General features: G+C 74.2%; 6 protein-coding genes across 6 annotated transcripts; 4 read left to right on the forward strand and 2 right to left on the reverse strand.

Annotated features, from left to right (window-relative positions):
* Positions 1 to 871: 871 nt before the first annotated feature.
* AURANDRAFT_20231 (hypothetical protein) lies at positions 872 to 2003 on the reverse strand (the record flags this gene model as incomplete). Its single annotated transcript, XM_009035264.1, has 2 exons — positions 872 to 1681; positions 1791 to 2003. 2 exons carry the CDS (start codon positions 2001 to 2003, stop codon positions 872 to 874), a joined length of 1023 nt encoding a protein of 340 aa, XP_009033512.1.
* An 8603-nt stretch (positions 2004 to 10606) lies between these two features.
* AURANDRAFT_17290 (hypothetical protein) lies at positions 10607 to 10879 on the forward strand (the record flags this gene model as incomplete). Its single annotated transcript, XM_009034673.1, has 1 exon — positions 10607 to 10879. A coding segment is annotated over one exon (273 nt), but the record flags the coding sequence as incomplete, so codon positions are not given.
* Positions 10880 to 11983: 1104 nt separating this feature from the next.
* On the forward strand, positions 11984 to 12949 carry AURANDRAFT_4153 (hypothetical protein; the record flags this gene model as incomplete). Its single annotated transcript, XM_009034590.1, has 1 exon — positions 11984 to 12949. A coding segment is annotated over one exon (966 nt), but the record flags the coding sequence as incomplete, so codon positions are not given.
* A 1611-nt stretch (positions 12950 to 14560) lies between these two features.
* On the forward strand, positions 14561 to 14761 carry AURANDRAFT_19628 (hypothetical protein; the record flags this gene model as incomplete). The annotated part of the gene is made up of 1 exon (XM_009034674.1): positions 14561 to 14761. A coding segment is annotated over one exon (201 nt), but the record flags the coding sequence as incomplete, so codon positions are not given.
* Positions 14762 to 16882: 2121 nt separating this feature from the next.
* AURANDRAFT_17901 (hypothetical protein) lies at positions 16883 to 17077 on the forward strand (the record flags this gene model as incomplete). Its single annotated transcript, XM_009034675.1, has 1 exon — positions 16883 to 17077. A coding segment is annotated over one exon (195 nt), but the record flags the coding sequence as incomplete, so codon positions are not given.
* Positions 17078 to 18822: 1745 nt separating this feature from the next.
* AURANDRAFT_52159 (hypothetical protein) lies at positions 18823 to 21483 on the reverse strand (the record flags this gene model as incomplete). Its single annotated transcript, XM_009035263.1, has 1 exon — positions 18823 to 21483. The coding sequence occupies one exon, from the start codon at positions 21355 to 21357 to the stop codon at positions 18823 to 18825; it is 2535 nt and encodes an 844-aa protein (XP_009033511.1).
* Between the last annotated feature and the right edge of the window lie 834 nt (positions 21484 to 22317).

Below are 22317 nucleotides of genomic sequence, written 5' to 3' on the forward strand. Positions count from 1 at the left end.
GTCGTCGCCGCCGCGCCCGGCGCGGCCGCGGCCGCGCTCGCCGCGGCGCTCGCGGCGCTCGCGGGCCCCGCGGCGGCGGCCGACGCGGCGCCGCGCGCGCTCGCGCGCGCCGCGCCGGCGCCGTCGCTCGCCTTCGGCCAGCGGCCGGCCCGCGCCGCGGCCGGCGTCTACGTCATGGACAGCCCCACGTCGTCCCTGGCCGAGATGACGGCCGCGCTCGTCGCGGCGCACGCCGACGTCGTCGTCTGCGTCGCGGCGACGCCGGACGGCATGCTCGCCGCGCACGGCCACGCGTTCGTGCCCGTGGTCCGCGCGGCCGCCGCGGGCGGCCCCGCCGCGGCCCACGCGGACGTCGTCTGCGACGACCCCGGCGCGGTCGACGCGCTCCTCGACGGCGTCGCGCGCGGCGACGACCCGCGCGCGCTCAAGGCGGCGGCCTTCGTGTCGTTCCAGGTCGCGCGCGGCGCCACGGGCGTGAGCGCGTAACTGGTCCGCGGGCCCGGGAGCCCGGGGGCGACGCCGCGCGTCGAACATACATTAGTTGGGCGGGCGGCGCGGCGCCGCCGGGATCCGGGCCGGGCTAGAGGGCCGGGCGGCGCGGGTCCGAAGGGAGCGGTCCTCGAGCGCCGCGGTCAGCCGACGATGAGGCTCGGGAGCGCGTCGGCGATGTCCCCGACGCGCGGCGCGGCGGCCTCGTCGGCCGCGGCGGGCGCCTTGGCGGGCCGCAGCGCGCGGCGCGTCGTGTTCGGCGTCTCGCCGTAGGCGCGGCGGCGCCCCGTCGGGCGCGCGTCCGCGGGGAGGAGGCCCGCGATCGCCGGCGCGTCGTCGTAGGTGAGCCGCAGGAACTTGCGGCCGCCGGAGGGGCTGTCGCCTACCAAGTGCGACGGGGTCGGATTTCCTCACATCTTCGGGCGAAATTCACGCGAAAAAACACTCCCGTCGCTCGACGCTGGCTGTCGCGGAGGAGCCCGAAGACGGGCGCCCCGCAGACGTCGGCGACGGTCGCGCGCCGCGCCGGGTCGATCTGGACGAGCTGCTCGAGGAGCGCGGCCATGGGCTCGGAGGGCGGGCCCGCGGCGGCGCCGAGCTTGACGCGCGCCGCCGCGCGGCGGACGCCGTCGAGGAACTTCTCCGGGTCGTTGAGCTCCTCGTAGGGCGGGCACCACGCGGCCTCGAAGGCCCGGTGGCCGAGGAGCAGCTCGACGAGCACGGCGCCGAGGCTCCAGGCGTCGGCCCCGCGCCCGCAGTAGGACTCGGCCGTCATGAGCTCCGGCGCGAAGAAGCCCGGCGACCCCACGAAGTCCGTGAGCCGCGGGTCGCCGGCGACGTCCGCGCAGAGCCCGAAATCGCAGAGCTTCACGACTCCCTCGGCGTCGCCCCACGTCGCCGGGTCGCCCACGACGAGCACGTTCTCGGGCTTGACGTCGCGGTGGGCGACCCCGGCGTTGTGGCAGTGGCGCAGCGCGAGCGCGAGGATGCGCATGACCGCGCAGACCGTGCCGTCGTCGCAGCCGCGCGGGTAGCCGTCGAGGAACGCGAAGAGGTCGCGGTCGCCGGCCTCCATGACCAGGTACACGTAGGTCGGCGAGTGGACGACGCCGTAGAGGCGGCAGACGCCCGCGTGGCGCAGGCGCTGCAGCGCCGCGACCTCGCGGTCCACGCGCGCGATGTTGCGTTTCGCCTTGAGCAGGGACGCGTGGCGCTCGACCCTCGCCTACGAAGCGCGTCGGCGACGATCGTTCGTCGTTTCCCCGGCCGAAAGCTCTCGAAAGTCGCCGCGGCCGCGGGACGCCGACCCTCGCCTTCTTGATCGCCTTCATCGCCAGGCGCTCGCCGGGCCGGGCCGCGGATCGCGCCTCCCAGACGCTCGCGAATTCGCCCTCGCCGATGACCTCGAGGACCTCGTAGGCGCCGATCTGCACGCGCCCGTCGCCGAGGGCCCGCTCGACGACGTTTGGGTCCTCGGGCGGCAGCGCCTTTTGCAGGGCCCACGTCGACGCCATGGTCGCCGCCATGTCGGACGAGGCGGCGACGATGTGGCTGACAGCTGGGGCTGCTTAGGATTGGGGAGTCATCTTGAAAAGTTTCGGCATCATATCGTATCCTCGCCGTCGTGGTCAACTTTGGCCCTCGATGTCATCGTTCAACCCGGCCGCATTGGCTGGCAGAGGAAGGCGGACGACGCGTCGGCCCGATGGACGGCGCCTGGCGCCATCCCTACGGCCCCGGCGCCTACGCGCTGCCCGACGCGCGGCGCGAGGCACCGCCGCCGGAACGGCTGCCGCCGGAGCCCGAATTCATGACGCTGGCCTGCCCGGGGAACGCGACGGGGGGCAGCCCGGTCCAGCGTCCGGCATCGAGGCGCCCGCGGAGCCTCCGGAGCCTCCGCGGGCGCCGCTTCCCGACGTCGACGGGCGGCGTCGGCGCCTCGGCGCCCGCGTCGTCCGGCGCCTCCGGGGGATCGCGACCGCCGCGCGCGCGCAGGCCACGTCATCGTCCAGGCGTCGGACGGCCAGCAGCTCCGGGTCATCGTGCCCGACGGCGTCCGCCCGGGCATGGAGTTCCGCGTGCCCGTGCCGCCGCCGCTGCCGCCGCCGCGCCCGCCGTCGCCGCCGCGGCCGGCCTACGGCGGCTACATCTACGACACGATCCCGCCGTCCTCGCGCTACATGTTCCCGCCGCCGCACTACGACGACTACTACGGCCACTACCACCACGCCGCGCCGCGCCACGCGCGGTGTGGATTCAATATTTGTCGCGCGTCGAACGCGTCGCGCACGGCGCGCGCCGAAGTCGGGCCGGAGACGCGGAATCCGCGCAGGCCACGCGCCGTACCCGCCGCGCTACTACGCGGACGACGGCCCGCCGCGCTACGAGCCGTACCCGCCGCGGTGCGCCCCCGCCCCCGCCCCCGCCGCCGCCGCCGGCCACGACGCGGCGCGCAGGTACGGCTACGCCGGCGACGCCTACGGCGCCTACGACCGGCCGCCGCCGGAGCTCTACGCCGCGCGGCCGCGGCCCGGCGGCGGCCACCACGCCCGCGGCTCCGGCCCCATGGTGATCTGAGCGCGACGGCACTTTCTGTTTTGATCTGATTGTATGTTTTTAAACGGGATTTTTTGTTTCTCGCGCCCGCGTCGACCCGCCGGACCCGGGCGCGCGCCGCCCGACGCCCCCCGGCGGCGGGCACGGTCGCTGAGGCACCATCGCCCGGGCGACGCCCGGCGTGCGCGCCGCGGCCCTTCGCCCTCGGTCAGGCGAGGGACGCTCGGGAGCTCTCGGAGTTGGAGCTTCCGGATGGGGGAAACTTCAGGTGCAACGAGGTGCAACGTCGTCACGGGTTGGGCTGCCCGGCGAGCCTCTTATGGGAGGACGCAAGAAGGTAGGGAAGGGCCGTCCCGCGCGGACGCCGCCCGCGCCGCCGCCGCCACCGACGGCAAAGGGCCGTCCCGCGCGGACGCCGCCCGCGCCGCCGCCGCCACCGACGGCAAAGGGCCGCGCCGCGCGGACGCCACCCGCGCCGCCGCCGCCGCCGCCGTCGTCCGGCGCGGCCCGCGCGGCGGCGCTCCTGGCGCACTACCCCGAGGACGAGCGGCGCTTCCTCGAGACCATCGCCTACGCCCTGCCGGCGGCGGCCTCCGGCCGGGCCGCCCGCGAGGCGGCGGCGGCCCACGCGCGGCGCTGCCTCGAGCGCTTCCAGTGCTGCGTGTTCCACGACGCGCTCGCCGAACGCGACGTCGCCGCGCTGCTCGGCGAGTGCGCGGCCCACGAGAAGGTGTCGGCCATCGGCGAGCGGGAGGCGGCGAAGCGGTCCGGCACGCGCCTCTTCAACTGCCCCTGCCAGCGGGGCCCGTCGTGCGCGTTCGACGGCTGGCGGTCCGACGTCGCGCGGGCCGTCGTGGCCGCGGCGGCGCCGTGGCGCGACGTCGTCGCGGCGCTCGGCTTCGGCCACGTCGCGCGCGTCGAGGTCGTCACGTCCCACGCCGGGTGCCGCCACCAGGGCTGGCACGTCGACGGCGCGCGCGGCGTCACGGCGCTCTTCGCGCTCGTCGACGTCGACGCGCGGCGCGGCCCGACGGAGCTCGACTTCGCCGCGCCCTTCGGCGACGTCGCGACGGGCGCCAAGGTCAAGGGCGGCGTGCCCGGCGCGCCCAAACGGGTCTTCGCGGGCGCGCTGCCCCGGGGGTCGCTCCTGCTCTTCAACGCGAACGTGTCCCACCGCGGCACGGCGAACCTGAGCCGGGGCGACCGCCCCGTGCTCGTCCTCGACTGCTCCCCGCCCTGCGGCGCGTCCGACGCGGGGTTCCTCGGCGCGGGCGCGTCTTAGGACTGGTGGTGGACCGTGCAGTCCGCGCGGCACCGCTTCGCGTCCCGCACGGAGGCGACGACGTCGCCGTCGGCCGTGAAGAGGGCCTGCATGTCGCCGATGACGCCCATGAGCGAGCTCAGGTCCGTCCAGTAGTCGGAGCCGACGCCGTTGCGGAGGCACGAGTCCACGTCGCGCTTCTCGGCCTCGATGGCGCAGATGCACGTCGCGCCGCAGTCGTCGTCCCAGGACTCGAAGGTGCAGGGCGAGCCCATGCACGACGCCTTGACGTCGCCGTCGGACGTCGCCGACGCGTTCAGCGCGGACGCCGACGCGTCCGCGCCGCCGGACGCCGCGAGCCGGCGGCCCTCGTCTAAACTCACGGACCCGTGGGACGTGCCGTAGGACGTCGAGTAGAGCGTCCCGTCGTCCATGGCGTCGCAGATGAGCCGCGTCGCCTCGTCGTCGTCGCCGTCGACGACGGCCATGACCGCGCGGCGGAACGCGACGGACTCGAGCAGGATGCCCGTCGTCCACGAGAGCTTGAACTTCACCGTGCGGTCCCGGTAGATCTTGCAGCCGCAGGCCGCCGTGTCCGTCGAGAGGACGTCGCAGGACGCGGACCCGCAGTACGCGAAGGTCTGCTTGTGGCAGATGAGCTCCTTGGAGATGCCTTTGTCGATCAGGAGCTTGGCGACTTTCGCCTTGTCCGCGACCTCCAGGGCCTCGAGGGCGACGGGGGAACCCCGGTCCGACGGGAGCGTCGACGCGAGGAGCAACGCGGCGCAGACGACGGCCGCGACCAGGGCCGCGGCCCGGGCTGCGGCGCCCATGCTGCCGTGGGGATCACTTAAGTCCCTGGATACTTTGAGTGCAACTTGCTGTTCGCGCAAAGCCCGTCCGTCTGGCTCACTTCTCATCGCCCGCTCGGAGCATGGTGCGGTCCAAGGGCGGTGCGAAGCGCAAGCAGCTCGCGGACGGCGGCGCGGCGGGCGACGAGGCGGCCGGCGACGACAAGCGCGTGAAGCGCGGCGAGGCGGCGACGCCCGCGTCCGAGAAGGACGACGACGGCCAGGACCCGCGGCGCGTCTACGCGTCGCGCCTGCCCGAGTCCTGGGGCGACGACGAGCTCCGGAGGAGCTTCGAGGCCTTTGGCGCCGTGGCGAAGGCCTCCGTCGTCCGGGACCACGACGAGCGGCCGCGCGGCTTCGGCTTCGTCGTCTTCGATCGCGAGGCGGGCAAGGCCGCCGCGCTCGCCGCGGGCTACGTCCGGGGCCGGGAGCCGCGGTCGCCCGCCGCGCCGGCCCCGGCGAAGTACGCCGTGAAGATCGCCGACGTCGAGCGCGCGCGGGACGACGTCTGCCACCTCTGGCTCCGGCGGCTCTGCCCCCACGGCGACGCGTGCCGCTTCGACCACCCCGCGGACCGCGGCGGCCCCCGGCCGGCCGGCGGCGAGGCGCTGGCCAAGAAGTGCTTGGAATTCAAGAAGAAGGGCCGGTGCTCCCGGGGCGACGCCTGCCCCTTCCGCCACGTCGCGCGCGCGGCGAGCGGCGAGAACCGGCCGCCGCCGGAGGGCCCCAAGCCGTGCTTCACCTTCGCGAAGAAGGGCAAGTGCCGCAAGGGCGCCGCGTGCAAGTTCGCGCACGTGTAACGCGCGGGCGGTCTCGACGCGCGTCCCGACGGGGCGGCCCTAGCGCGGCCGGCCGCGCGCCTTCGTCGCCGCCGCGGCGGGCGGCTCGTCCGGCTCCGGCCGCAGGAGCAGCGACACCGCGGCGATGCAGTCCTCGAGCGCGACGACGACGTCGAGGCCCGGGTCGCCGGACACGCGCGACCGCTCGAGCGCGTTGTTGACGATGCTCGGCGCGCCCGGGACGACGTAGACGAGCCCCGTCGCGGAGAGCGCCGTGACGGCCGTCGCCGTCGCCGCGCCCGCCGCCGGGCTCCGCCGGACCTCCGCGGCCGCGAGCACGCGCGACAGCGCGGCCGCGGCGCGCGACAGCTGCTCGCGCGGGACGTAGGGGTCCTCGGCGGCGTCGACGAGCGCCTGCCCGTCGAGGCGGATCGTCCGCTCGGACACGTCGGCGTCGCGCAGCGCGTCGAGGACCGCGGCGGCGTCGCCCGCGTCCGCGTCGCGCCGCGCCGCGCGCAGCGCCGCCAGCGTCGCGCCGAGCCGTTCGCGCGCGAGCGCCGCGTTCCGCTCGACCTGCTCCGGGTCCGGCCGCTCGGGCTTCGTATAGATCAACGATCCCGTCTCCCAAAACTGGCCCTTGAGGTTCAGAGGATTGTAGGGCTTCTCCGCCAGCGCCGGCGCCGCGCCGAAGCCGGCGGCCGTCGCCGCGTACCGGAGGGCAGCACGGCGAGTGGCGGCGGCCGCCAGCGCCGGCGCCGTAGCATGCCGTGCACGGCGAGTGGCGCATCGATGCGCCGACGCGACGCAGCAGGCGAGGAGCACGGCGGCAGCTCTCCGCGTCGCCATCAGCCTCTCGAGATTGTGCCCCGCGCCGTTCATCGACGCCTTCAACGTCGCCCGGGGCGCCCGGGCCGAGGACGACACACGAGCGCTTAGGGCCCCTCACAGGACGACGGAGCTGCGGTGGTGGTCGTCGAGCGTGCCGCGGAGGACCCAGGCCGGGTCGAAGCAGCCCTCGACGCCCACGCGGAAGTCGAGGCTCGCGCGCGTGCAGGCCGACGGGTTCGGCGGGACCCGGTGGCGGCAGAGCGTGCCGTGGAAGACGGCGACCTCGCCCGGCCTCGGCGCGAGGGCGTGGAAGTCGCCGCGGCCCGGCGCGGACTCGGCCTCGAGCGTCGTCCGCGTCTCGGCGACGTCCGTGAGCGGCAGCCAGAAGTTGAGCTCGCCCGGCTGGTGGCCGTAGCGGGCGTCGTCGTGGCAGGCGACGAAGCGCTCGCTCGGGCCGGGCTGGAGCCGGAGCGTCGGCGGCCGCTGGTAGTAGAACGTCGTCGGCGCCGCGTAGGCTCCGTCGGCCGCGGCGAGCCGCGCCTTCACGTGGGGCAGCGCCCAGCCGACGACGAAGCGCTCGAAGGCCGCGAGGAAGGCGGCGTCGGCGAGCACGGCGTCCGTGAGCCCCGCCTGCTTGTCCTTGTGGTGCCACGCGTCCTCGGACATCGCAAAGTCCTCGAGCCGCGGGCGCGCGGCGTCGCGGAAGCGCCCCAGGCCCTCCACGCCGGCGACGAGGGCCGTGACCCGGCCGCGCAGGTCGTGGGCGGCGGCGTCGTAGGGCACGATGCGCTCGACGAGGAGCTCGGGCGGCAGGGCGCGCCACGTGTCGGGCTGCGACGCGTTGGGCCGGCCGCGCGAGTACTTCGTGCGGTGCAGCGAGCTCCGCACGACCATCGGAGAACGGCGCGGGCGGCGCGCCCAAGAGTGTGGCGGTCAGGGCGGCGGATCGAGTCGGGATGCGGCATCGCCTCCCTGCCCTCAACGTATTGATGGTGCCCTTCACTATCCGTTCCTGGGAAGCCCCTCGACGACATGGCGTGAGGCGCCCCGACCGCCCATGGACCTGCTCGGCGAGGCGGCGCATCTGAGCCGCCTCGAGGGCGCGCTGTCGGAGACGCCCGTGCGCTTCGACGGCCTCGAGGGCCTGCTCGCGCCCGGGAGCGGCGCCGCGGCGACGGCGGGCTCCCTCGTCGTCGTGTGCCATCCGCATCCCCACTACGGCGGGAACATGCACAACAACGTCGTCGCCGCGGTCTGCGGCGGCCTGGCCCGCGCCGGCGTCGCGACGCTGCGCTTCGACCTGCGCCGCGGCGCCGACGACGGGGACGCGCTGCTCGACGCGAACGCGGAGGACGTCGGCGCCGCGCTCGCGTTCGCGCGCGCACGGGGCTACGGCCGCGTCGGGCTCGTCGCCTACTCCTGGAGCACGCTCGCCGCCGCGCGCCACCTCGCCGGCGCGCCCGCGCCCGCGGCCCTCGCGCTCGTCGCGCCGCCGGTCCACGCGGACGGCGCGGGCGCCGCCGCGGCGCCGTTCCTCGACTTCCTCGCGGCGCACCCGGCGCCGTCGCTCCTCTGCCTCGCGGAGTTCGACGAGTACTGCCGCGCCGAGGACCTCGAGGCCTTCGCGGCGTCGCGGTGCCCGCGCGTCACCGTCGCGACGGACGCGCAGGCGGACCACTTCTACCGCGGCCGCGAGGCGCCGCTCGTCCGAACCGTCGCGCGCTTCGTCGAGGCCCAGCTCCAGGCCGCCCGCGAGGCGCCGCCGGCGCCGCCGCCGCGCCTCGCCTACGCCGTCCGCCCGTCGAAGGGCGCGCTCCTGCGGTCGGGCCCGGGCCTCGACAGCCCGCTCGTCGGCGAGGTGCCGCGCGGCGCCGTCGTCGAGGTCGACGGCCGGGCGACGACCGCCGGCGGCGTCCGGCGCTGCCGCATCGTCGCGCCGCGCGGCTGGCTCTCGGAGAAGACGCTCGCGCGCGCGCCGCGGCCCCCGGCGGCGTAGTTCGACTTCTCCCGTGCGAGGCCTAGGTATAGGCCGCATGCGCTCTTGGGTGTGCGGCTCAAATTGCGGCTCAGGAGTCCTCCCACGCCGGCGCTAAAATTTAAATAAACAATTGTAGCAGCGCCGGATCAAGTGCCGGATCCGCCGTCCGCGGGCCGCAGCGGCGGGGGGCAGCCCACGCGCGTCGACGACCGGTGCCATGTGCTGGAACTCGGAGACGTCGGGCGCCTTCACGGCGCTGGGCGTCGCGTCGGCGGGCGCCGTCTGGAGGCTGACGGGCAACCGCGACATGACGAAGGCCATCCTCTTCTTCTGCCTCATGGAGCTGCTCCAGTCGGTCCAGTACTTCTTCATCGCCGAGGACCTCCTCGACGCGAAGTGCGCGGACGCGGCGAACCAGGTCTTGACGGTCCTGGGCTACGTCCACATCCAGTTCCAGCCCTACTTCACGAACCTCTACCTCCGCGCGTTCCGGCCGAGCACGGGCAAGGCGGCGCCGGGCGAGGCGAAACTCTGGGACCTCGTGTCGCGGCTCTGCCTCGCCCAGTGCGCCCTGGGCCTGGCGCGCCTCGCCCTCTCGCCGTCGCTCCTCGACCGGGCCGCCCTGACCGCCACCGAGGAGGCCTTCTACGGCGCGTCGCGGGACTGGCTCGAGGGCCCGCGGCTCTGCACGTACAAGGGCAGCTTCCACCTCGCGTGGGCGCTGCCCCTGGCCCAGCCGACCTACTTCCTCGGCGGCATGGGCCTCCACGCCTTCATGATGTTCGCGCCGGCGCTCTGCATCGGGGGGCTCTCGGAGCTCGACGCCGTCGCGTTCCTCATGGCCTCGGGCCCCGCGCTCGCGATGGCGCTCACGGCGAACGCGCACGAGCAGGCGTCGATCTGGTGCTTCTTCTCCACCACGCAGTGCGCCGTCGGCGCCACGTCCGCCGTCCTCCAGCACCGCGCCGCCGCGCGCGCGGCACCCGCGCCCGAGCGCGCGTCGAAGTGACCCCGCCGGCCCCGGCCGCGCGCGTCGGCCCGCGTAACGCCCCGGCGCCTCGCCGGCGCGACCCGCGAGCGGCGCCCCCGCCGGGAGACGAGACGGCCGTCGCGCGCGCCGCAGGAATCGCCGCGGCGCTCCAAGATCATGATGCCGCGGCGGCTCCACCCCCGGGCGCAGCTTTTGGATCTCCCAGCGGCGGCGTCGTCGGGTTGGCCGCGGGAGCGGTGACAGGTTCGCGTCGTAGGCCGCCGACGTCTGGTTCCCGACGGTCGCGCGCACGACGTGGCCGCCGCCCGTGCCCGTCGCCGTCTCGCAGCTGAGCTTCGTGTGCGCGACGACTGCGCGGTCATGGCCGAGGCGGCGGCGGCGTCGGAGTCGGACGGCGCCGCCGCCGACGAGGAGCCCATCGACCTCGCGAGCCTCGGCATCGGCGACTCGCGTCCCGTGAAGCACGCCGGCCAGGGCCTGTACCGGCTCGTGAAGAACGTGGGCATGGGCGCCGTCGGCGGCGTCGGCACCCTGCTCGCGGCGCCGGTCCTCGGCGCCAAGGAGGGCGGCGCCAAGGGCTTCGCCCAGGGCGTCGGCGCGGGGCTCGTCGGCCTCGTGGCGCTCCCGGTGCTCGGCGTCGCGACGGGCGTCCGGGAGCTCGCGGAGGGCATCTGCGCGACGCCCGCGGCCGTCGAGGCGTCGCAGGACGGCAAGGAGTGGGACGAGGCGGCCGGGGCCTGGGTCCACTACGACCTCGAGGCCGAGCGCGCGGCCGTCGCCGGCGAGGACCCCGAGGCCAAGTTCGCGGACGCGCGGCGCCGGCTCCGGGAGGAGCGGCGCCCCGCGGGCGGCGGCGGCGAGGCGGCGCGCGCCGTCGCCGACGCGGCCTACTACGACCTGCTCGGCGTGCCCACGGACGCGACGGAGGCCGCGATCAAGAAGGCCTACTACAAGCGCGCGCTCAAGCTGCACCCGGACAAGAACGGCGGCGACCCCGCGGCCGCCGCGACGTTCCAGAAGGTCGGCGAGGCCTACCAGGTGCTGTCGAACCCCCAGCTGCGGCGCGCCTACGACGAGGGCGGCGCGGGCGGCCTCGGCGACGTCGACTTCCTCGACCCGTCGACGTTCTTCGCCATGGTCTTCGGGTCCGAGAAGTTCGAGGACTACGTGGGCCGGCTCAAGCTGTCGACCTACGCGGGCGCCGGCGACGACGACATGCCCCCCGAGGAGGCGGCCTTCCGCCAGCGGCAGCGCGAGGTCGACTGCGCGGTGAAACTCGCGGCGCGCCTCGCGCCCTTCGTCGACGGCGACGAGGACGACGCGGCCTTCGCCGCGCGCGCCGCGGGCCTCGCGGGCGACCTCGCGGCGACGACCTTCGGCGCGACGCTCCTCGCGGTCATCGCCTACGTCTACGAGACCGCGGGCGCGAAGCACCGCGGCCGGCGGACGACCGCGCTCGGCCTCGGCGGCCACCTCGTCTCCCTGCGGCAGAAGGCCCACGTCGTCTCGACGAAGCTCGAGACGGCGCGCGACGTCGTCAAGGTCGCCCTCAAGTCGACGGTCGCGCACGCGGCCGAGCGGCGCGCCGCGCGCGGCGGCGGCGGCGCGGGCGCGCGCGGCGCCGCGGACGCGCGCCAGGGCGAGATGATGATGTCCTTCCTCGAGGTCATGTGGCGCATCACCGTCGTCGACGTCGAGGCCACGCTCCGGGCCGCGTGCCACAAGGTCCTCTACGACACGCGCGTCGACGCCGCCGCGCGGCTCCGGCGCGCGTCCGCGCTCCTCCTCCTCGGCGGCGCCTTCGCGCGCGCCGCGGCGGACGCGGACCACGCCGAGACGTGGCAGGAGAGCCTCGCGAAGACCATGCAGCAGGCGCCGCCGCCGGCGGACGCGCCGGCGGACGAGGAGTCCAAGGCGGCGCCCTCCTAAGGCGGCGCGGGCAAGTGCGCGGGCGCGGCGCTCGGGGGGCGGCGCCGGCGGGGGGGGCGAGTCGCCAGGTTCGAAGCCTGCCGTGTACCTGCCGTGCCGGGCGGCTTCCGCGCGGAGCTCACGCGCCGCCGCGCGCGCGCGTCCGGGTTACTCGGGAGCTGCGCGCTAGGAGGCCTGCTAGGCCTCCTGCTAGGCCTCGCGCGCTCAGCGCCGCTGACCCCCGGCCGGGGCCGCGCCGACGCCGCGAACGACGGCAGCCGCGGCCGCGACCTCGACTCGACCTCGACGGCCGCGAACGCGCCGACCATGGCGACGCCCCTCTACAACGTGCCGGACCCGCCGAGCGACGGCGTGTCCTGCGTGTCCTTCAGTGCGTCGAACCCGGACCTGCTGCTCTGCTCGTCCTGGGACACGACGGTGCGCTGCTACGACCTCGGGCGGCCGGCGTCGCCGCTCGTCGCGAGCCTGCCGCAGCCGAGCGCGTGCCTCGCGGCGTGCTTCGCCGGCGGCGACGACCTCGCCGTCGTCGGCTCGGTCGACGGCGCGGTCCGCGCGGTCCGCGTCGACGGCGGCCGCGGCGGCGGGGCCGGGGCCGCGTTCGGGAGCCACGACGCGGGCGTGCGGTGCCTCCGCTACGACGGCGAGGGCGGCGTCGTCTTCAGCGGGTCCTGGGACCGGACCGTCGGGTGCTGGGACCCGCGGAGCGGCCAGCGCGAGGCGACGGCGCAGGTCCCGGGCAAGGTCTTCGCGCTCGACGTCGCGGCCGGGCCGACGCGCGTCGTCGTCGGCACGAGCGACCGCCACGTGCTCGTCTTCGACGCGCGGCGCCTCGACGCGCCGCTCCAGCGCCGCGAGAGCTCGCTCAAGCACCAGACGCGGTGCCTCCGGTGCTTCCCGGGGGGCGACGGCTTCGCCGTGTCGTCCATCGAGGGCCGCGTCGCCGTCGAGTACTTCGCCGACGAGGCCCAGGGCCGCAAGTACGCCTTCAAGTGCCACCGCGTCGGCAAGGTCGTCTACCCGGTCAACGCGCTCGCGTTCCACCCGGCCCACGGCACCTTCGCGACCGGCGGCTCCGACGGCTTCGTGAACCTCTGGGACGGCGCGCACAAGAAGCGCCTCTGCCAGCTGCCCCAGTTCCCGACGTCCGTCGCCGCGCTCGCCTTCAACTGCGACGGCTCCAAGCTCGCCGTCGCGTCGAGCTACTGCTTCGAGGAGGGCGAGAAGGACCACCCGAAGGACGAGATCTACGTCCACGCCGTCCAGCCCCACGAGGTCACGCCCAAGGCCGCGCCGCCGCCGGCCAAAGCCTGAGCCGCACGCGCCTAACGCAAGGAGCGCCCACCCCGGGGCCGGCGGCGGGGCCGGGGCTTACGCGTCGGCGCCGGCCGCCCGCTCGAGCGCGGCGACGCCGCGGCCGACGCGCGCCGCGGGCGCTTTGAGCGCGCGGCCCGCGCGCGCGGCGGGCGCTTTGAGCGCGCGGCCCGCGCGCGCGGCCGGCGCGCGGAGCGCGCGCCCGAGCTCCGCGCGGAGCGGCCGCAGGCCGCCGAGCCCCTCGAGGGCCGGCCTCGGCGGCCTCGAGGACGCGGCCCGCGAGCGCCGACGCGTCGGCGCCGTCGTCCGCGTCGCGCGGGTAGAGGACGACGAGGTCCCCGGAGAAGAGGCCCCGCAGGAACGCCCGGTCCGTGCCCTCGACGGCGAGCCCGCAGAGTCGGTTCGGCAGCTTCTTGAGCGCGAGCCCCCGCGCGCGGCACTCGGCGCGCGCGCGCGTCATCGCCGGCACGTCCGCGCGCGTCAGCGCGCCGACGGCGACGAGGTGCGGCTCGAGGAGCGCGCGGCGCGCGGCGCCGAGCCGCGCGCCCGGACTCGAGCGGCGGCGGGGGGGGGGGGGGGGTCGGTCGCGGCGTCCTCGGAAACGGCGGAAGTTCGATCGTCACGGCAGAGTTGGGTCTATAGTCCAACGCTCGGACGCGACGCATTGGCGTCAACCTCTCGTCACCGGACAGCGGAAACAGGGGGAGGGGCGGGGACGCGGCGCGGCGCGGTGAAGCTGGCGAGCTGGCGGACGCGCCGCGGCGCGCGGCGCTCGTAAGAAGCGGCGGCGGATCGGCGGCGGCGAGCTGAGGCGCTTGCACCACCGCCACCACCACAGCTACAGGCGGCGAGCTTGGACAGCTCCACGGGTGCAGGGTGCAGGGCAAGAACCGCGCGGCGCAGATACCGCGGGAAACGATAGAGCGTTGCCCCGGGCTGCCCGCGGCCCGGCGCCATGATGACGGCGTCGCGGGGCCACACGGCGTCCGGGTCGCTCACGCAGCTGAGCTCCGAGGCGCCGGACATCACGGCCCTCTTCCCCCGCGACGCCTACAGCGACGGCATCGAGCACTGCCAGGAGATCTTGGAGGCGCGCGAGGACTGCAAGGCGCGGCGCGACGGCGGCTTCGTCACGGGCGACGTCGCCATCGTCGACGACAAGGAGCTGCAGGGCCAGGTCGTCGCCGAGCTCGTCGGCCCCGGCGCGCGGCTGACGTTCCAGACGAGAGCGGGCGTGCAGCCGCTGCTCGTCGCCTACGCCAAGTGCCTCGACAAGTTCTTCAGCATCGACGTCAACGTCGTCGACGGCGACGACAACTACTACACCTTCTCCTTTAGCAACCGGCGGTCCGTCGCTGCGCCGGAAACGACCGGCGGCGTGGACGGGTCCGGCGAAACCTCTCGAGCTCGGTCGAATCGAAGTCGACGCGGCCGATGTTTGGACGAATCGGTGGCTCTTGTCGCGTTCTCGACGGACAGCGACATGGTCGTGTCGACATCGTTCGCATACGCGCCCATTGAAGTCGCGTGGCACATGTTCGTCGCCTGCCCAGGTCCATCGTCAAGATCGAGGGCCACCTCGCGGAGATCCCCATGGTCCTCGGCGCGGGCTGGCAGTACATCTCCGCGGACCTCGCGGACCTCACGGCCAAGGCCTTCGGCGTGGCCTACTTCTCCACGATCCAGGTCCGCGTCAACTCGAGCTGCCGCCTCTTCCGCCTCTACTTCGCCGGCCGCGAGTACGCGGACATCGAGCTCCCGCCGTTCCTGCGCCTCCTCCAGGAGTAGGGCGGCGCGGGTCTCGATCGTTTTGGGGGGGGGTCCTGGTCGAGGCGTCGGAGGCGGCCGTGCGCGGCGCCACGGTCGAGGTCCTCGAGGAGGCCTCTCGACCGTCGACCAGCAGCAGGCTCTCCGTGTAAAACTCCGACCAGGCTTCGCGCTCCCACGCGGCCTGCTCCCGGACGACAGTCCGCGTCCCCGCGGGCGAGACGGCCCTAAGCGTCCGCGTGGGCCGCGCTCAGCTGCCTTTCCGCGCGCCGCGCCGCGCCGCGGCTGGGACGTTCCGTAGGTGGCTACGTAGGTGCCTACGCGCCTACGTAGCCTCGACTCGAGCCTACGGACCTACGTAGGCTCCCACTGGGGGGCTGTCCGTTGGGAGCCTACAACGGACCGCGTAGGTACCTACGAGCCTACGTAGCCTCGGCCGGTGCCTACGAGCCTACGACCTACGGAACGTCCCTGGCCGCGCGCCTAAGCTTGTATGACATCGCACGCGGTCGCCGCGACTCGAGGAAGATCGGGGCTCGACGGCGAACGAAAATTCGCGAAGAAGCCTCCGGTGAGGCTTGTGTGCCCAGACTCTGACGTGGGCGTCTCCGAGGAGGCCTCCGAGGCTGCATGCGCGAGGCTAGGCCGGCCTGAGGCTTGAGCGAGATGACCCGTCGTTAGTGTTGTGCACACTCACAACATTCCGACTCGAAGAACGTCGAGCTCAAAGCGCAAATTGCCCCGCCGCTCGCCCCCCACGCTCGCCCCGACGCACGCAGATCAGAGTGAGACTGCGTTACGGGTATCCTAGGGGTATCCTGGCTCCTCTGCTCCCCCGCCGCGGCCGGAAAGGCGGAGCGGGGACTGCGAAGCCAGGCCGGGGAATGAGAGTGTGCACGCCGCAGCGTGCAGGGAGGCGGGCGGGTGCCACGGCACCGTGCCGGGGAGGAACGGCGGTGCGGCGTGCCTTGCGGGCACGCCGTGTTGAGGCCGAAGAGCCACCGGCCGAGAACCGCAGGGCAAGCCGGCTCAGCTGCGCAGCCGGAAGAACAGCGCGCTGTGAGTGTGCAGGTCGGGTTCGAGACCAGGTTCGCGTGCTCACCCGACTCTCACCCAGCTCCCGGTCGTGGCCGGCCGCCACGCCCGACTCGCTGCGGGGGAGCAGAGAGGTTCCCCCAACGTTCCCCCAGCCGGGACGTTTCACCTGACTTGCGGTCAGGCATTTTCGCGCTACAGAGAGCGTTTAGCGCATAGGAGATGGTAACATTTCCCAACCACCTAGGAGGCGGTTCACTGCATCATTGCCCGTGTGAAGCCGTAGACGGCCCGGTTTGTGCGCTCCGCGGCCTCACAAGGCCGGCCCTGCGCATGCCTTCACTTCTGCGCCCGCCGCGACTCGATTCGAGGAGATAGCGGAGCGAACGAAAATTGCATACCTAGGTGCGCTTCCAGATGGCGGAAGCGCTCGGAGTCGGACCACGAGCCGGACTCCAGTGACTACCAGGTCCCGGGAGCGCGCGGCGCGCGCGGTCGAACTCGGCGGCGTCGTCGTCGTCGTCGTCGTCGTCGTCGTCGTCGTAGCGGCGCGGCACCCAGTCGTAGGGCCAGGTCTACAGGGGTCCACCGCACGCGCCTCCCAGTGCCGAAACCAAAATAAAATCCGAATAGTCCTGGGTCAAAAAGTTTGCACGATCAGTGCAATGTTGAAGTTGCCTCTCTACGTTTCCCCGCCTGAAACACGTCGGAATCGATGCGATTATACAATTTAACGAGCCGTGGTTGACTCAGTATGATATATTCGACCGATTTTGCCTAGGGTCGAACCAAATTGAAGTTCACCGGACCACGCGCGCGCGCGGTCTACGTACAGAGTAGTAACGCGTCCCGCCTCAGAATAATAAATAATACTTCTATTGGGGGGTCCTACGCCTATGGTTGGTTTCGGCACTGGCGCCTCCGGCATCGTTCACGGTAGCCTTCAAAGCCTCCTGAACAAGCCCTCCTCAAAATCGGAGGCTCATTCGCCAACCGCTGCGCATGATGAGGCCCGCCGCGGCGCTCCTGTGCGTCCTCGCCGGCGCCGCGGCGCTCTCGCGGCGCGGCGTCGACCCGGTCGCCGCGCCGCGCGGCGGCGGGGGCGGCGACGACGGCGGCTACTACGCGGCCCTGGGCGTGTCCCGCGACGCGAGCGCCGGCGACATCGCGCGGGCCTACCGGCGCCGGTCGCTGGCGTGCCACCCGGACAAGGGCGGCGACGCGGAGCAGTTCAAGAAGCTCAACGAGGCCAAGGAGGTGCTGGGCGACGCGGAGAAGCGGCGGGCCTACGACCGCTTCGGCGTCGCGGGCGTCGACCCGCGCGCGGCGCCGGGCGGCGGCGGCTTCGGCGGCGCGGGCAACGTCGACGCGCGGACGGCGGCCATGTTCGAGCAGATGTTCGGCTCCTTCGGCAGCGCCTTCGGCGAGGCCTTCGGGGGCGGCGGCGGCGTCTTCGGCGGCGGCGGCTTCGGCCGGGGCCCGCGGAGCCGGCGCTTCGCGATCACGGTGAGCCTGGACGACTGCTACGCCGGGCGCACACTGAGCGTCGCGCTCGACGACGGGTCGCGGTGCCGCGTGCGCCTGCAGCCCGGCGCGGCCGGGGGCGACGTCGTCCGCGCGCGGACCGACGGCGGCGCGTCCGCGACGTTCGAGCTGCGCGAGGCGCCGCACGCGCGGTTCCGGCGCCGCGGCGCGGACCTGCTCCTCGACGCCACCGTGCCCCTCGCCGAGGCCCTGGGCGGCGGGCCCGTCGTCCGCGTCGAGCGGCCCGACGGCACGACGTTCGCGCTCGCGCTCGCGCCGGCGGGCGCCGTGCTCAAGCACGGGTCGCTCCGCGCCGTCGAGGGCGAGGGCATGCCCGTGCGCGGGGCGCCGAGCCGGCGCGGCACGCTCTTCGTGCGCGTCCTCGTCGCCTTCCCCGCGGACCTCGCGCTCGACGACCGCGAGCGCGCGCAGCTCGCGCGGCTCCTGGGCGTGCCGCGCGAGGGCGCGCCGGCGCCGCGCGCGGGCGACCGCGTCGCGCGGGGCGCCGACGCCGCCGAGTGGGGCAGGCACCGCCCGCCGCCGGGCGGCGGCGGCGCCTTCGCGGCCTTTCGATAATCCCCGACTGTGGCCCGCCCCGGCAATTCCGGCCGCGCCCGCGCGAGCCCGCTGGGGCCGCGACCGGCGGCGCGGCGGCCCGCGAGCGAGGCGAGGCGCGGGCTCCATCGCGCGGGGCATCTACGTGTTGCTCACGTTGACTAAGTCGTTGACTTCAGCGTCGTATACATATCCGAAACTCGCCGGGGCTCCATGATGGTCCCGCGGCCCCTGCCCCCTCAGCGCCCGGGAGCGCGAGCTCCTCGGGCTCCACCCCGAGCTCCAGTCCCTCGCCTCGCGGGCGACGCAGCTGCGGGCCCAGGTCGAGCAGCAACGGGCGGCGATGCTCGGCGCGGAGGCGGCGCGGGCCTCGTCCTCGAGCGTCGCGGCCGCCGCCGCCGAGCTGCGGTCCGAGATGCGCGCCGTGCGGCTCGCGCAGGACGACGCGGGCGAGCGGCTCCGGCGCCTCCGAGACGCGCGCAAGCCGGACGGCGAGCTCCGCGCGCCGCGGCCGCGGCCGCCGCCGCCGCGGCCTCCCCCGCCCGCCGACGCCGTCGTCGCGCTGGGCCGGACGCGGGCGCGCATCGACGCGGCGCTCGCGGCGTCGCGGGCGCGGCCGCGCGCGTCGCGGCTCCGGGGCCTCCTCGCGGCCGCGCTCGCGGACGCGCCCGCCGCGCCCGCGGCCGCGTTCGCGCCCGCCGCGGTCCTCGGCGCGCTCCGCCGGCACCGCCCCGCCGGCGGCGCCGAGGAGGTCTGCGCGATCTGCCTCGCGGGGATCGAGGCGACGGGCCCGCCCGCGGTGGCGCTCCCCTGCGGGGGCGCCGCGACCCACGCGTTCCACGAGGACTGCGTCGCGCGGCTCCTCCGGGCCGCCGCGGCCGCGCGCGCGCGGCCGACGTGCCCGACGTGCCGCCGGGGCATTATCGTAACGACGTGACGCCCCGGCGGGGCCCCCTTACCCGGCGCGCTCACCAGGCGCCGTCGCCCGGCCGGGGCGCGGGCGCGTCGCCGCCGCGTCGGCCCGGCGGGACGTAGCGCGCGGGCGCCGCGTCGCGGAGCATGTCCGCGCGGGACTTGGGCGCGTCCGGCGGCGGCGCGGCGGCGGCGCGCGGCGCGGGCGGCGGCGGCGGCGCCTGGTCGAGGCGGAACGACGGCGGCGCCGGCGCGGGCGGCGCCGGCGCGAGCTTCGGCGACGTCCGCGGCGACGCGCCCTTCCTCCGCGCGCCGTCGTCGAGCTGCATCTGCTTCCGCAGGTCCATCTTGAAGTTGAGGATGTCGCCCGTGTACTTGGAGACGCCCTTGTCGATGATCCAGATCTCCTCGGCGACCTGGGAGATGAGGCGCATGTCGTGCGACACGAGGACGACGCCGCCGCTGAAGTGCTTGATCGCGTCCGCGAGGGAGTCGATCATCTCCATGTCGAGCGCGTTCGTCGGCTCGTCGAGGAGCAGGAGGTGGGCCGACTCCTTGGCCATCTTGCAGAAGACGACCTTGGCCTTCTGGCCCTCGGAGAGCTGGCTCATGACCTGCATCTGGACGACGCCGGACGTGCCGTAGCGGCCGAGCCACTTCCGCGCGTCCTCGCGCGTGAGCTCCGTGTAGAGCCCCATGAACCAGTCGAGGGGCGTCATCGTGAGGTCGAGGATGTCCTCGAAGTGCTGCGTGAACTTGGACATCTTCAGGTGGCCGTGGGGCCGGACCTGGCCGAGGCGCGGCGTGAGCTCGCCGTTGATGATCTTCACGAGCGTCGACTTGCCCGCGCCGTTGGGCCCGACGAGCGCGATGCGCGAGTCGAGGTCCAGGCCGAACTCGACGCCCTCGTAGAGCGCCGGGCAGCCCGGGTAGCCGAAGGTCAGGTCGTTGACCTGGAGCACCGGCGGCGGGATGTGGCCCGGGTCCGGGAAGCGGAACTTGAGGCTCATCTCCTCGACGGGCTTCTCCGTGAGCCCGGACGCGAGCTTCTTCGTCAGCAGCTTCTCCTTGGACTTGCCCTGCTTGGCCATCTTCGAGTTGCCGTGGCCGAACTTGGCGACGTACTCCTTCATGGCCTTGATGTCGGCCTGCTCCGCGTCGTACTTCTTCAGCTGCTCGACGGCGGCGTCGCGCCGCGTCTCGACGAACATGTCGTAGTTGCCGCGGTAGTAGGCGAGGCGCCGGTGGGCCGCGTCGAGGTGGACGACGTGCGTGCAGACGTTGTTGAGGAAGTCCTGGCTGTGGCAGACCATGAAGAGCATCTTCGTCCACCGCGAGAGGTAGTCCTCGAGCCAGACGACGGCCTCCATGTCGAGGTGGTTCGTCGGCTCGTCGAGGAGCAGGAGCGCGGGCTGGATGAAGAGCGCGCGCGCGAGCGCGACGCGCATGCGCCAGCCGCCCGAGAAGTCCCGCGTCTTCTGCTGCTGCCGCTCCGGCGAGAAGCCGAGGCCCGTGAGGATGGCGCACGCGCGCGTCTCCGCCGTCGCGCTGTCGAGCTCCTCGAGGCGCTCGTAGAGCACCGTGAGCCGCTCCGTCGCGTCCTCGGCGGCCTCGTCGTCGTCGGCCTCGGCGAGCTCGGCCATGGCGTCGTTGAGCTCGTCGATCTCGCGCTCGACGGCCGCGCGCTCCGCGTCGACCTTCATGACGGCGTAGAGCGCCGTCTCCTCCGTCGCCGGGTACTCCGTCGTGAGGTGGTAGATGTCGATGGACTCGGGGATGGGGATCGCGCGCGCGCCGACGGCGCGCATGAGCGTCGACTTGCCGCTGCCGTTGCGGCCGATGAAGCCGTAGCGGTTGCCCCAGTTGAGCACGAAGTCCGTGCCCTCGAGGATGGGCGCCCCGTGGAAGGTCACCGTCAGGTTGGACACGTTGATGTCCTTGCAGTTGCGGTGCTTCTTCACGGGCGGCGCGGCGAACGTCGCGACGACGCCGCTCGCCGCGAGGCGGTCCGCGGCGGCGCCGTCGTCGGCCTTGGAGACGGCGCCCATGGCCTCGGCGACCATGGCGTCCGACGCGCCCCGCGTCTCCGCGGCGGCGGCGGCGGCCGACTGCCGGAGCCGCGCGTCGAAGGCCTCCTTCGCCGCGGCCTCGACGGCGGCCTTGGACGCCGCGTCGAGCGTCACGGCCTCGACGTTGAAGCGGCGCACCGCCTCGCACTCGGCCTCCCAGGCGCGGACCGCGAGGAGGCGGCCGCGGACCGCGACGAAGCGCCGCGCGCACGCGCGCGGCGACCGGCCGACGGCGTCGCCGACGGCCCGCCAGCGCGCCGCGAGCTCGAGCGCGGCGCCGAAGGCCCGCACGGCGCCGTCGAGCGACGCCTGCGCGGCGTCGTCCCAGGACGGGTCGTCGAGGGGCGCCGGCGCCGGCGGCAGCTCCTTCTTCTCGATGACCTCGCAGGCGGCCTTCTTCTCCGCCTTGATCGCCTTCTTGGCCGCGCGCGCCTCCTTGAGCGCCGCCTTCTTCGCGTCCTTCTCCGCCTTCTTCGCCGCCGCCTTCTCCGCGGCGTCGCGCTTCTCCTGGGCCTTGCCCATCGATGCTCCTCGCTCACGGGCCGCGGGGGCGGCAAGGTCGCGTAGGGGTCGACCGCGCCGTCCTCGGACCGCTTGGACCGCTTCGCGGGCGTGAACTTACACGGGCGGCGACCGGATGCGGGCGCCGCCGACTCGCGCCGACCCGGAGAGCGATTTGCAAAGGGGTTGGGCACCGGCCTGGTTGAACCCATGATGCTTTCCATATATATATGCGTGAGTTGTGCGTGCCGGTTCCCCCGCCGTACGGAAATTAAATGGCTGTCGTCGCCCGAAGGGCGCGAAGCGCAACCCGCGGCGGTGCCGGCACGGTGCCCACAGGATTCTGTGGTCGTCGTCGCCGTTGGCTGTGCACTTTAAGATGCTGTTCTCGGCTTATCAGCGGAAGCATCGCCGGGACATGGTTTGAACCTTCCCGCCGGCGACCCGCGCGCTGCCCCGCGCGCGCCCGCGCGCGCATGGCGCGCACGAAAAGGGGCCGCGGAGCGCGGGGGGCTGCCACGCCCCCCGCGACGTAAATTAAATGGCTGTCATCGCGCGAGCGGTGCAGAGGGAAGCATTGACACGGGAATGAGTGGCTCAGCACGCGCGAGCGCGCCCGAAGGGCGCGCTCTCGCCGCGCCGCAGGCAAGCCCCCCCGGCAGGGGCAAGTAAGCCGTAGGCGTCTTGTTTAAATAATCCCTATGCCGGCAGCGGCGGCGTGGGCTCGCCCTCCTTCTGCTCGCCGCCCTCGCCCTCGTCGTCGTCGTCGTCGTCGTCGGAGTCGTCCTTCTTCTTCGGCGCCTTGGCCTTGGCCTGGGCCGCGAGGAAGTCGAGGTCCACCGCCGGGTGGCCGAAGCCGCAGGCCGCGAAGTAGCGCTCGACGAAGGCCTCGACGGGGCTCCGCGGCGGCGGCTCGCCCTCGCGCTCCGTGTACTCGGCGATGCGCATGTGGTGGGCGACGTTCTCCATGACCTTGACCCA

This window comes from Aureococcus anophagefferens (assembly GCF_000186865.1).
Source record: "Aureococcus anophagefferens unplaced genomic scaffold AURANscaffold_2, whole genome shotgun sequence".
Classification (NCBI taxonomy): Eukaryota; class Pelagophyceae; order Pelagomonadales; family Pelagomonadaceae; genus Aureococcus; species Aureococcus anophagefferens.